This window comes from Ixodes scapularis, unplaced genomic scaffold (genome assembly GCF_016920785.2).
Source record: "Ixodes scapularis isolate PalLabHiFi unplaced genomic scaffold, ASM1692078v2 PGA_scaffold13__105_contigs__length_92229423, whole genome shotgun sequence".
In the NCBI taxonomy this organism is placed as follows: Eukaryota; Metazoa; Arthropoda; class Arachnida; order Ixodida; family Ixodidae; genus Ixodes; species Ixodes scapularis.
In genome coordinates this window covers 84,639,530-84,654,306 of record NW_024609839.1, presented here as the reverse complement: position 1 = coordinate 84,654,306, position 14,777 = coordinate 84,639,530, and the positions used below count along the sequence as shown (strand labels likewise).

General features: G+C 48.9%; 1 protein-coding gene across 2 annotated transcripts in view; it reads left to right on the top strand.

The window, feature by feature from the left end:
- The first annotated feature begins 689 nt into the window (after positions 1-689).
- Positions 690-14,777, top strand: part of LOC8034776 (heart- and neural crest derivatives-expressed protein 2) — a 34,232-nt gene continuing 20,144 nt past the window's right edge. The window contains exons 1-2 of one of the 2 annotated variants that reach the window (XM_029971275.3): positions 690-1,355; positions 2,053-2,931. In XM_029971275.3, the coding sequence (XP_029827135.1) occupies positions 2,413-2,931 (519 nt within the window). In that variant the 5' untranslated portion in view covers positions 690-1,355; positions 2,053-2,412. Of the gene's footprint in view, positions 2,932-14,777 lie in introns of both variants that reach the window. The other variant, XM_040216199.2, reaches the window with a different exon arrangement.

Below are 14,777 nucleotides of genomic sequence, written 5' to 3'. Positions count from 1 at the left end.
GGATACATTTCTCATTTACAGCGTAAACCAGTGTCACAACAGCTCAAAAGCAGACCTAAACTGTCTAAGCACAAACAGAAAAAAAAATTATTAAAATCTTTTGGATGAGCATTGTCCCTGAGTGCGTTCGTGTACGATGCACGTTAAAGACCACAGGCTAGCTGTGGTACTACATGCAGTGGATAAGTTTCTCATCTACAGCGTAAACCAGGGTAGTCACAGCTCAAAGGCAGATCAACCGCGCGCTCTCTAAACACGAAGCTCACATAATAATTCGTGTCTCAGGTTTTAGATTATGATGTTTCCTTTCCAGCTCGCCTGCTCACTTTCGCCTTTAAACACCCTAGACTATAGCGGTGGTACTGCACTGGCTAAATTTCTCATCTGCAGCGGACACACCAGACGCCCCATGGGGGGCCGACTAACTTCCCTCGAAGAAACACAAAAAGAACAATTACTTTATATCATACTTGATCAATTGAGGGCGGCTCGACAGTCCCTCCCCGTGAGTGCCCGCCGTTGCGTGTGTGTGTGTACACTATTATCATACGGGGTCTGGTCCCGGCCGAGCAAGCCGCTCCCGCTCCTCTCCGGTCGATGCACGGGCGGGTTTCTCGGGACGGGGCGACCGATCAGCTGGACGTACTCCCCCTCCGCTCGAAGGCGGAGCCCAGTCCAAGTCCCGCCTCTGCGCTGGCCACGCGTCGGCACGCTCGCCCCGACGAGATTTCCCGCTGCAACAGCCTCCATCTCGAGGAGTCGCCTCCAGCCACGGAGTTCGAAGCCCCCAGGGGCTCCCAGGGCCTCCCCACATCCACAGGAGACCGGTGCAAATGCCGTTACTCCGGGAACCAGCTTGAGGAGCGCCGGAGACCGTACCCTGCAGGACGTGGCTTCTAGAGCAGCCGGGATCCAAGCCTCGGTGTGTGACCTGGGCCCTGAACTACGCGGCTTCTTGAGCAGCCGGAGTCCCAAGTCTCCGCGAAGCATCTGGTCCCTGTACAACGTGCCTTCTTGGACAGCCGGGGTCCAAGCCTCGGAGTGTGATCTGGGCCCTGAACGACGCGGCTTCTTGAGCAGCCGGAGTCCAAGCCTCCGTGAAGCATCTGCTCCCTGTACTACGTGCCTTTTTGGAGAGCCGGAATCCAAGCCTCGGTGTGTGATCTGGGCCCCGAACGACGCGGCTTCTGCGACCGAGCGCAGTCGTGCACTGTGTCTCGGGTTCGCGGTTGTGGTCTTCGGTCGGACGATACTCCAGATCGGATCCCGCGAGCCTGGACTGTGGCCATGGCTTTATTCGAAGCAACGCTTGTGTGCTGTGCTCGCTCGAAAACGGAAGATTCCTTTTAGCCGAGGTAACCTTATTTTTTGCATTCGTTTGTAACGGTTGGACTACGGATTTCTTAGCGTCTTCCAGAAGTTCTAAGTTGTGGATCCACAAGCCGACGTAGAGCAGGTTCGGTGTTGGGTGAAGATTCGAATGTTATTTTGATTGAGAACGTTCTTTCAAGAATCGATCATGTAAGCACGATCAGCCGCGAAACGTATCGAGTAAACAGCTGGTTGCGTCATACTCTCAAGGTCATTCCAAGTATTAAAACGATAGTTAACCCTGTGACGACACGTAATATTTGAGATTGCAATGCGTGAGATTAGAGTACGTGTTTTGGAACTTTTCTCAGGGTTTCTCGGAAACACTGTGTGTAAAGGCCACTCGAGTTAAGTTTGTTTAAAAAACAAATTACCTAGTTCAACAAAAAGAAACATTGTGACGTGTCTTTGCTTCACCGTCGAAGGTCGCAGATTTAGTAGTACCACGTGATTGCAGGCCAGCCAAATTTCAGCTAACGTGAGGAAGTGCTTCGCAGCGTGACGTTTTCTCGTCTGACTCTTAAACGACGCTCAGTAATCCGCAGCGGTCTGCTTCCAAAGCTATTTCGTCACCCTTACTGATGTAGCTACGCACGTGCAGGCAATCCGTCGAGTCAGTGTCATCAACTAATATACTTTCGAGAGTACGATAGCGAAGCTTTTTGTGTTCACCCGAAACAGCGTCAACCAGTCTCCACACAGTCACGTTCGGACAGACGTTCCGGAGGATCGTGAAGTCGAAACATCATCTCGCCCGACAGCCCGCCAAAGTCTCCCGTAGCGCACCGGTGCCTCGAAGATATTTGGTGCAGATCAGACGAGGCCTCTTCTGCACCTCACCAACGAAGAGATACCGTCGTCGTCGCCTACCAGAGGTACACAACCGCACACCGGGACCTTCATCGCCACGTTGGCACCGACGTGAGTGCGTCTTCACCATCATCGTCCACCAGAGGTACACAACTGCACACCAGGACCTTCGTTGCCACCCTGAGCTGAGAGATCGCCGCCTGTCAGGAGTCATCCACGCCAGGACCCAGGATGAGCCTGGTGGGAGGCTTCGCCCCGACGGCCTTCGCGTCCCCCGAGCCCCTCTACCCGGCGTACTACGGCGCAGCCCCGGCGGGCGCCGAGTACCTGGGCTGGCTGCTGGCCGACCAGTCCGGCGCGGAGCTGGGCAGCGCGAGTCCGGCGTCCTGTTACTCGGCCGGCGGCAGCGCGAGGCCCCCGGACGACCCGTGGGCCTCGCCTCACCCTCCGCCTGCCCCGCGCGGGGTCAAGCGCCGGGTGACCGCCAACCGGAAGGAGCGCCGCCGGACGCAGAGCATCAACAACGCGTTCGCCGAGCTGCGCGAGTGCATCCCCAACGTGCCGGCCGACACCAAGCTGTCCAAGATCAAGACGCTGCGGCTGGCCACGTCCTACATCGCCTACCTGATGGACCTGCTGCAAGGGCCGCCCGGCTCGGCGCAGGGCAGCTGCTTCAAGGCAGAGCTGCACGGCAGGGAGCTCATGCACCGGCCCGTGGGCTCACCCGAGGAACGGCGTCGCAAGGACCTGGTACGTCGTGCTCGTGGCTTGACATTGTGGCATCGTACAAAAGACGCTCCACAGATGAGTTGATTCCTCGGTCACACTGGTCATACAAAGACTGTCTGCAGACATGGTAGAAATATATGAAGCAAACAGGCTTCGCGCATGCGCAGATTGTCATTTTATTCTGCAGCCGCGTCTCTTGTGTGATGTATATCGTATGACCAGTGTGACCCAGCTGCCGAGTGGCCGCGGTGGCCGTACTGCTACACTGCGCGACACTGTTAACGTAAACAAGCGATAGCCGGTTTTATCATTATTATTATTATTATTGTCTGTTTCTCATAATTAAAGTATATCTGATCAGAACAGCTGCTGTGGAATAAAATAGTCATTTGGGGGCCTATAACCTAAGCGGTCAAAATCTGATGCCCGCCAATACCCTATCAAAGTAGAATGCAACAAACTGCCAACGTCGAGTTCGCGCTAACAGTGTCGCACAGTGTACCTTCTGCGGCAGATTTCGAACCACCGATTTCGATTTTCTCGGCAAGAACTAGTAGGCGATGACGACAGCTGTCAGGCAATGCCAGAATGGCATTCCACCAAAGATTACACGCGAGAGAGCTTTGGGGCTATTACGTGCTTTCACTGTACACGCGTTGGCGCAGCCGAGGCACTTTCGAAAGCAATGTGTTCGCGTTTTTATAGTGTAATCACGGTTCTCTCCCTATTTGAAGGAATCCAATCATCTGTCTTCAAAATTTGCCCACCGGCCGTTTTGATCTGGAGGAGCTCACATTGAAGTACGGTTTGAAATCACTCGATGCCCGTTAAAGGCCCTAAGTTAACAGTCAGACCGTGTATTGATTAAAAAAGCGTGAATGAGTCACGGTCGCCGTACCTCAAAGGCAGACCGGCCTTGCTGTCTACATTTTGAAAACCGAAGTTATGCTGAAGTTTTGTTCCAAGAGCAAGCCCGTCCACCCAAAAGCTCAAAGGGGGCGGCGGCTTCCAATTCGACCAAATCAGGTGTAGCGAATCAAATAGACTCGAGCTGAGCTTATTTCCGCTCGCACATTCCTCCGATGTCGCCTCCTCAAAGACGACGCCAATATCCGCGAAATAAATACGTAATACATAACTCGTTCTAAACAGTAATCTATTTTATTTCTAAGCGAGACGTTATCGGGGTAGCGCTAGTATTTCGTTACTTTTACACTTGCGTAGCCATCGGCCATACCATGCTGAATGCGCCTGTTCTCGTTCATTTGCGCGGAATTCATCTACTAAAAATGCGCAGGAAGGCAGTACATTCTCGACGAATGACATATTATAATTCCCGTCAGGGCAGTGGTATGAGTACACAGGACGTGGGCTGAGGCAGTTGCACTGTGTCGAGCATCGCTGCATATTTCCCGCACGGAGACCTCTCAAGCGTCAGGCTTCCCGACAATGCACGACTCGCATTGGAAAAAAGATTACTGTATGCGAAGGGCAAGTCGTCCGCTTCTTGCTCAGGGGTTGCGGTGACATCAGAACGACACCGAGTTCTGATTTGCTTTGACTGTAAGATAGTGGGCAGACCTCGAAGCAAGCTGCCTCGAGGTCTACCCGCTACCCTTCAAATTACAACCAATCAGAGCTCGGCGTTCTGACGTCACTACAACCCCCGCAAAAGAAGCGGACGAACTTGCGTCAAGTACAACCGAGGAGAAGGCGAAGCCCTGGCTTGTGGCGGTGCGCTGCGCGTGAGATTATTCATTTACCCATTCTTCTTCCACTCACTGTTTCTCTTGCGCCCTTTCATCCTCTTTTTTGTTTCTATTTGCCGCTTGAGTAAGACGCAGCCGCCTTGTGTGCAAGGCGGTGTGTATATTGCACTGCACAGCACGAAAACAACATGGACGTATTCTCGTACTTTTCAGAGATAAGATTGAGACAAAGAGAGAGAGGAGGATATTGTGTGTGTGTGTGTGTGTGTGTGTGTGTGTGTGTGTGTGTGTGTGTGTGTGTGTGTGTGTGTGTGTGTGTGTGTGTGTGTGTGTGTGTGTGTGTGTGTGTGTGTGTGTGTGTGTGTGTGAGAGAGAGAATTGCCCGCGGAGACGTCCTATATTTGAAGCGTGTTTGAAGCTTCACACATTATTGGTATACTTGGAACATATCTACAGACAGTTTGTGTATGGCCAGTGTGACCCTCACACAAGGAAGAAACGCGCCTCTGTCATTTGTACGATGTGTTGTTACCTCGATAGTGAGGAGTGTCGTACGACCACTTCCCGCCACACTGTGGACTTTATTTGAAAAGCACCCAAAATCGGCAATCGGTTCTTCGTGCCAATCAGGGTGGAGAATAAAAATCGAGATGATTCAAATCGTTGAAATTACGCTGGTTTTACTGTGAGGATTCTAAATCGAACCTTTCCCAACAAAGGTAGTTAGTTGTTACAAAAGCATTTTTATTTATTTACCGCGCTTGCCTAACATTTGATGTTCTCTATGGGAGTTTACTTGGTACTGAAATCAAATATTCATCGAACGACAAAGATTTATGGTCGGGTGAAGACGAACAAAAAGCGACGCTCTTCCGAGCAAAATCGGAGCTTTCCTTCTTTTTTACCTTCCACTTCGTTGGACAGTTGCGTCTTGTTCGAAGCGAAGCTTTTTGATTAACTAAAAATGTCGAGCTTATTTTGTATGGCGGGGTTTCTATATTCGTAAAAAGCTGTTAAACGGTACTTCATAAGTTTAAATTCGCGCTAATTGTTTCGTTCCCATTGTTTTCGGCATTCGGACAAATTGATCGACAAGTTTTTCATGTTTAAAATACATTTAGCGATAAATAATCTTAAGCTACAGCGATTTAAATCCAATTAGTCCGATTTAAATGAAATAAATATAATATAAAGAATATAGATCTGATTTAGCCAGGTATGATTTCTTTCTTTACTTTGGCTGCTATTTCCGTCGCGCAGTGTACGTAAAGTGTACTAATTCGTCGGTTGCTTGCGACTGTATTCTCGTTCCGACTCTCGAAAATGAGACCGTTATTCCTTTTTTATCTTCCGCTTCTATAAACGTTCCCATGCATCACCAACTCGCCCAGATTTCTATACGCTTCTATATTTCGACTGATATAGGCAAAGATGTTTTCTCGATTCAGGCACAGGTAACGTAAGAGTGCTCGAGCCCCCTCTCGCTAAGATTGCGGCTGTTCAGTATTGATGCGAACATTCCCACCAAACTCTTAACGTCGTAAAAGAATTTGGAGGTGCTCATCTGTCATTCGCAAAACCCGCGTTTGGCTTGGCGGTCCTCGTCTTTAAAAAAAAAGTAGGTTCGCAGATATGTGTAGGCCGCATCGAACGCTTCGATGAAGGCCACTCCGAGATTTCGTAGATTAGAAGCTTTACTTCGGGGAGTTCGGCAGAAAATTTAACGAAGTGGTTCGCTGCAAATGCACTTTTCAACTTATCTTTTAATTGGGACGCCTGGAAAATCTCTCGATCTTGTTTAGGGTTAATACGTCCCGAATCATACCGGGGTCTCAACCGAACGTACATTTTGTCCTGGAGCGTTTTTGTTGTTGTTTTTAGGGGGGAAGGGGGGGAGGGGTAATTTTTGGTGGCATAGCGGAGGGCGTATAATGTTGCCTCGCGAATTGCCGGGTGACGACACCTGGTTTCGACGGGGATAGCAAAGGCAAAAAGCGCCGTGACAATACACTTCTTGATTGTCTCCAGCGGGTGTATACGTTGGCTGCGGTTGAGCTTGGCCGATAAGAACTCCGAAGAAGAGATCAGGAAGCGTCAACCATAATAACCCACGCCCTCATTTCTTTACTTGTGTCAGTCGCTGGAAACGCAAAATCTGCCTCAGTGACTGGTCGGTGATGGGAAGAGTCACTGCGTGAGTATACCGCATTTCGTCCGCTTGGCGGAAATGATCGAGTCAGTCGAGCTTTCCGATTGGCTCATGTCAAACCTGTTGCAACTAAAAAAAAACGCATAGATGCCATACGTTGTCTTGGAGACGCTTGCGGACGATCGCCGTGAATTACCCCATCGCCGCGCAGAAACGATGGTAGCATTGTAAAGCGAGATCAGGACAGACCCTTTGCAAAAGTGAGCGCCCTCTAGTAGCTGCTGCACCAAGTATTCGAGCCCGCCATTGTTTGGCCACGTACTCTGAGCACGTACGGGAAGGACCACTGATCTCTTCGACAATGGCTGGATCGCGCTTCTCCGCTCCGCAAATGCGGCCACCGTCGGCCATCCTACGACATTCGCTCTAGCGCTGTTAGGCCTGGACAGTTACCATGGTTACCAGGCAAAGGAACGTGACCACAGCCTTGACAACGCTTCAGCAAATGTGGTAAGATGGCCGACCGGTGGCCGCGATCGCGCATTGGGTTCGAAGCGGGGAAGCGCGAATGAGCAATTGTCATAGACGCTTTACACACGTGCCAGATTACATCCGCCATTGCTAACCTTCTCTTGTTTTACTGAGATACCGAGCCACCAAAGACGGGCATTGACGAATCTCCAGAAAGGTCAATGCTGGAGAGGACACAATCTAGAATGACAATGACCTGGCCTGCTATGTCAATGACGAAGTGAATAAAACGGAATAAGAGGAAACAAAAACTGAAGGTCGGTTATGGTGGCGCCCATGCACAGCTACAGCAAAGCGTCTGTAGAGACCGGTGGGAAGGACACGAGGGTCTGCATCAGCGATCGGCACGAACTCTGAACCAATCATACGCTTCGTGGTCAAAAACATGACCACCGCCAATGTTGTTTGACGAACTTTTCAAAAGTGTCTAAAATGTCTCAGTCGGAGGTCTGGCGCGGAGCCACTGAGACAGACAGGTTGAGGTCTCAGGCGGGACTGTCACTCCCCGGGGGAGGGGAGGGGGTCTGTCAACGACGGGCGGACAAATTTGGAGATGGGTCGGTAACGTGCCCCTAGGCGTCTGTGCGTGAGGGAAACGCCAAGGAGGCTCACGCTTCACGGGACGCCCTAACACGTGTATCCGATTTCAGAGCAAACAAGAATCAACCGCGTGCCCCCCCCCCCCCCCCCCCCCCCCCCCACCACACACACACGCATGCACGATTCCTTCGCGACGCGCATTTTTATGGGTCCATGAAGATTCTTACTCTTCTTTTGCTTCCTTTCTCGCGAGGTCGAGAATGCCGGCTTTCTGTTTGATTTGTGTCGCCAGAAAATACAAAAAGTTAAGCCAAACGCAATAAAAGGAGGACCTCCCGGAGGGGAAAACGGGGGGGAAGGGGGGCAGATTTTTTTAAATTTTTTTCCCTGCTGCGATAAAACAAGAGATGACAGAAAGGCACAGTGACATGACAAGCAGGTCGCATGTTGACGTCTTGTTCAGAGCTCTGTTCCTCCAGCAGACCGCGGTCTTGGAGAAAGCGCCCGGTTGTAGTACAGGGAATTGTCTCTTGAGTCTTCTGTACTCGTACACTTTTCGTTGCAGTCCAGACGCAACCGACGTTACGAGGAAATGGGACCAACCAAGCAACGTCAAAAGAGAAAGTCACTAGATTTTTTTTTTATGACTGATTAAACGATAACACGTAGAGGAAATTATTATGTTGCTCTTTTCACTTTGTCTGATTGGTCCCACCCGCTCGTGGTCGGCTACGCCTTGACTTCGAAACGAAGTATTGGCGACGTGGGCGATCGAAAGTGTCGCTTTGGTCGGCCCACCACAATTGGCCGAATGCTGATTATGACGTTAGCAAAGGATGCCTCACCATCGGAATTAAGAGAAATGTAAGAACATCAATTTCGACGGTGTTGGCTATGTTGCTTTGAGACCGCTATGATTTCAGGCTTCCAGAATGCTCATTACAAGCATTATCGAACTTGTTGTTCACAAGGTAATGACGTCACGAAAGGTAACCGAACGAGGGCGCCACCGAAACATCTCGCCGCTGATAGAGCTCTCCTTGAAGAGGGAGGCTTGTTGAAAATCGACAAGCTCGACTCGAGTGGTTCAAGCTCACGTGCAGTCGAAGCAGTGACAGATGGTCTTTTTATAGTCGGTGACCGACTAAGAAACGCAGGGCGTGGCTTAGTGACGTCACGCTCTTTGCTTTGCGATTCATCCTTCTTATCGGCGAATGATCGTTGTGCGCGCAACGATAATAAGATCCCGTTATACTGGTCGTCATTCCTATTAGTCCCTGCCGAGAGAAACGGCGTTCGATGGTGTCAAATGTATGCTGCAGCATACGCATACATCCCTGGACAATATCAGCACCGACCTGGGCTCTTGCCGCGCCTGCACTTCCCGCAGGCTCCAGTATATCTCAAATTGTCGAAGCATTCAAAGATTGCGAACTAAGCTTCGTATCCCAATCCAGGTTTGAACCAAAGCTTACTTAAAAACTGACCGCTATGCCAAAAAGGCACCGAGGGCTGTTACGGTTCACCTTGTCCGCTTGATATAGAACGAGCTCAGCGGGCCCTTTTTATGGCCACTGATGAAACCTCAGTGCGAGTCATATATTGAGGGGCCAACAACCAAAAGACGCCGCATGTCTCGTCGTCGTAACCCAATCGAAGCTTTCATAGCCGAGATCAGATCCAAAGTGAAACGGCCGGATAAGGTGTAGACTACACGGACACGCCGCGATATGACGACGTCGCCGGCGAACGCGTTGGCGCGCGATATCTCTTCCGCGGACTAAGCTCGCGTCGGGTTTCTTCCTCGGTGTTATTCGGTCTCTATCAGTCGCGTTCCGGACGAGGCTCGCGACCGAGAGAGGGCCGTCACCGGAGAAGGCTTTAGGTCGCGGTTGCGAGCGGAGAACTGCTCATCAATCCCAGCCGTGGAACCGGAGTCGGCCCCGGACAAGGGGACGCATTGAAGAGCCCGAGCCGGCTGCCCCAGACTGGCGCCTCCGCTCCGCTTCACCGCGCCGTGGACCGAAGCGGACGACCCACCCATCTTAGCCTCGTTGTTTTCGGCGCTTTTAAACTTTCAGAACTAGGAACCAACGTAATGCCCGCCGAACATCCTTAACGCAGTTGAGTCTGACCTCAGTTTAGGGGCGGCTCGTGCCGTGTGGACAGCATCGGAGAGTTTGAGTAGATCGTTCCGCTTCCTCCGATAACGATGCCCGATGACGATACGATGCATCTGCGAAGGCGTCGGCGTAATATCGGGTATCGTTATCGGAATCATCGAAAGGATCTATACACTACAACTCCCAGTATCGCTTCAGAGTCAGCGAGATGGCGAAGTCATACTGATAAGAACTAAGGAAGCAAGAATCGTGAGCCTAATAAGCGGATGTTCAGCTGTCAACTTGCAGCGCTGCGAACGAACCGAATGTCACGTGACACTCGCACGGGGCCGGATTGGTTGAAACGGCTCGTAGAATCCGCCGCGGTCCATTGCGACGTGAAACGGAGTGTAGCTGCGCTGGCCCGCGCGGGAAGCGACTTGCCAGGGACATACGAGCCGCACAATACGCCAAGGATTACGAGCGCTCTTTCGGCGCTTGCGAAACGAAGAAATACGCGTACGCCTACTTTAACCGCAAAGCTTTTGTCAATGGCCGCAATCTCACACCTCTAATAGGTCGTACAGTCTCCACACTGTCGGAGGAGTTTGTTTCGTGTGTGTCTGACGCTCAGATTGGTCATACAAAAACTGTCTGCGGACATGTTCCAAGCATACACACGTATAAAGCGAAACATGCTTCGGATATGGCATATCCGGAGATCTTCTCTCACCATGTCTGCAGCCAAGTGTTTCTTGTATAAAGGATAGGAGCGGTGCGACGCCAGCTTTCGATTACGAGCACGCTGTCAGCGCACTCTAAGAAATGCGTGCGCGTCTCCTCATCCGCAAAACACTTAAAGAGCCAATCTGTGCGATCTACGAAATCAGCTCAGCGAATGATGAGGCGGAACATCTCTTTAGACCTAAAAATCAAGTCTGCGCTGTGGCATTACGCAATGCAATCGTGACGCTTTGCACTGCGTGATGCCACAGCGCAGACTTCATTGTTAGGTCTAAACGGATGTTCCGCCTCATCATTCGCTGAGCTGATATTGCAGAGATTGGCTCTTCAAGTGTTTTGCGGGTAAGTAGACGCGCAGGCATTTCTTAGAGTGTGGCTGCCAAGGGTGAGGAATACACGCACGAGGAATCCAGTGAGTTTGCTTTGTTGCGAAGCATTTGGGAGATGAGGATGAGAGCAGGGGGGAGCTATACTCTGCGTTGGGAAAGGGGGAGAGTAGAGTCATTGGTAGAATCAGTCGTGGAAATCTACGGATATTAGTCGGCGAACTACTACGACTATAAATATATTTTGAAAAAAACAAAAACGTTTTGAGTTGTGGTTTTGAGCATGAAGTTTTACGTGCTTTTTTTTTTCATCGCGCAATTCCCGTAATTTGATTACAGGTAACCAAATTACTCGTAATCGATCCCATTTCAGAGTAACTGTGCAATCATTCGAATACATTTATTACGAAGTAATCGCGAGAGCAATCCGAACACTTTTGGAAGTGCTTAAACTACAGGGGTAACCGTTAATATTTTACCTCCTATACTCCTAATGAAGTCCGTTTGTTTGTACCAGTTTCCTACCATCCTCGAGCCAGGTCTCCCACGGGAGGATGGTTTACCAAAATTGGTATACATTAAGAAGATTAGTGATTTGTAATTCGGTGATTCTAATTCAATAATGGACAGCACAAAAGAGCCGTTTTAAAACCGGCAGAAAAAAATCCGTCGTTTCGAAAATTTGAAATTGGAAAAGTAACGCTTACTTTTGTAATGAAAAAAGGAAAATAAAATATTATAATAATTAACCGACGCTAGGAGCTCATGGGACCAATCGGACTGCGTCGAAATCTCACCATCGCGGTGTTCTTTATGTTTCTGTACAATATAATCTTTATTTACATTGAATGTAATACTGATAAAGCCCACACAAGCCGACGGTGACTTTTGCGTGGGACGCGACAGGACGATAAAAAAAAAAAAAAAACTGCTCCGACTTTACTCAACAAGATTAACAATTTAATCAAACGTTTCGTCTCCCATCCGGGAAACATCGTCAGTGAAACCTACAAGCAGGAATGGAATATTTTTGCTGACGCGACAGGACTTCCGCTTTTTATTGTGCAGTCAACATAAACACCAAAGCACACTAATTTTATTACAGATGACTGCAGATTTCGGCACCTGTGTTACCACTTAATAGTAATCTAATTCCCGATATGTTCAGTACGATATACTTAGTATTTGCGCGTGTGAATTTCTGTAATGAATATTTTACCACAGTAATTTCAACGCGCCTTACACCGTGCTTCCTGGTAAATGTAACTGCCGGAAAAAGAGAGCCTTTATGTTTACTTGAACAGGAGTATTTAATTTCTATTTCATTTATTTTTATTACGTGTTTTTAATTAATTATCAAGTTTAAGTTGGAGCTCTTAATTTTTGAGTTTTAGCATAATTAGCTCATCTGGTAGATTGTTAAATAGTTTAGAAATATAATTTTTCCTCGTAGATCCTCCGTATTTTTTTTTATCCGTACTTCGATAATTTTTTTTATTTGGTATTATTTTTTTTTTGCATTTTTCAATGCGTATTTGTTGCTCAAAAAATTTTGTGACAACATAATATTTCATTTGATCGCTAAAACGAAACATTCCTAGTTCTTGAAGCATATAAACTGGGTGATCAGCTTTTGCACTTTGATAACCAATGTTCCTCACTAGTCTTTTCTTTATTTATTCTATCTTTAATCGTAAATATTTAGCACAGTGCCGGTACGCTGCTATTCCGTATTTGATTATGGATTCCCCTAGCGACTGGAGGGACAATATATTGATCGTGATACATATTCGCCATTGCTATTCATAATTTTTCACAAACGCGGTCTTTATGAACATCCCACGTTAAGCGCCGCTCACATATATGTGACCGAGCCTCTTGCGATGTCTTAAAACCGGATGCGCTGCTGGTCCTAAGAAGTTTCAAGAGGCTTAAAAACCGGTCTAGTCTCTCTCGGTCTTACTCGGTCGCAAGAGTGTGAACGGGCCTTTACTTGTTTGTCTATCTGGACGCCTAGGTATTTTACATCTTCAGCATATTTGAGAAGAACGCATGCGCAGTTGCTTCAGCTTAACGCGTTCTATCCACGCCGAATCAATCGTAAAAAGAAAGGCCTTGTGACTCGCTTTTTTGACGCTGCTGAGTCATCATCATCATCACCCCAGTTTTTGGGCACTTTTTCTACTTTGTATGTAGGCATGGAGATCCGTTTTGTTATGTCCTCCTTCGTGGTACCAGTTGTTTACCGGAACAGAGGCGGAGTAATTACGGCTCCTGCTGCGGTGGCGCATTCCCGAACCGGGGGTAGGGGGGGGTTCTATTTGCGCACGTGTTCCGTGACGTAACATGGCGACCCCACGTGCGGGGCTGCCGGGCAGTGGGGCACGTATATCCTACGCTTATGGAAGGACCAGACGGTGGGGCGAGGAGTCATACGCCCCAGAACGCGGAACCCCAGGCACGCTAGTTGGGCCACATTCCCTGGCGCCACACGCTCTGACGTCAGAGCGTGTGGCGGTGAAGCTCGCTGGAATGGGAACCGTGGAAGTGCTCGACGCAGGACGCGTTGCACGAACTTCATTTGTCCCGCGCGCTGTAGCGTGGGACATGCCGGCCTCTGCTCGCTAGAACGGAGTAGGCGTGAGAAAAATAGCGAGAAAGCTGACCTCAACATGTTTCTTAATGTTATTTTATTTATTTTTTCCTGGGAGCTACAGTTTAACCGGAGGAATCCGTGCCGCTCCAAGTCGTACGCTCTAAGAAATGCCTACGCGTCTACTTACCCGCTAAACACTCAAAAGAGCCAATCTTTGAGATCTACGAAATCAAATGAAGTTTGCGCTGTCGCATTGCGCAATGCAAAGCGTCACGCTTCCATTGCGTAATGCGACAGCGCAAACTTCATTTTTAAGTCTAAACGGATGTTCCGCATCATCATTCGCTGAGCTGATTTCGTAGATCTCAAAGATTGGCTCTTTTGAGTGATTGCCGGGTAAGTAGACGCGCAGGCATTTCTTAGGGTGTACCGCAGCCGACGCTGCCATCCGATAATCAAGAAGAGCCAAAAGTGCATGCTCACGTCGTCTTTGTGCGTTTGCTATCACGGGCTAAACTAATCACGCATGTCTCGTAATTTTTTTTTGTGCGTGAATAATCTTAGTTAATGATGGCCAACTCAAAAAGATGATGACGTTGCACTTTTGACGCGGCTTGACCGACTCCATCGGATCACGGGACTGCGGTCCAACGTGGAATGAAACGGACATATATAAGTACAATACAGGCACTCCGTTCTCTGATTTTCTTGCACTAGCCGCCACTTTGGTCCTTAGTGCAAAACGGGCGCGTCTGGGGATCGTTACAATAGGCGTCTCTACACTCTAAAAAAAAAAAAACAAAAAAAAAATTACCCGTTAGTTTACTCTTTTGCACAACACTCGGAGAGCCAATCAGCGCAACTTACGGTTCGAGCTCAGCGAATGACGATGCCGAAACATATGTCTAGACAAAAAAAAAAAAAAACGCAGTCTGAGTTGTGACATTAGGCAATGCAAAACGTCACGCTTGCATCGCTTAACGTCATATCTCAGACTGCGTTTTTTGGTCTAAACTTATGTTCGGAAATCGTCATATGCTGAGCTGGAACCGTAAGTTGTGGTGATTGGCTCTTCGAGTGATGTGCGAAAAAGTAAACGCAAGGTGTTTTTTTTTTTTTTTAGAGTGTAGGTAGTGTGTGGGGGAAGTTGGGGCGATATCATTTTGGTCT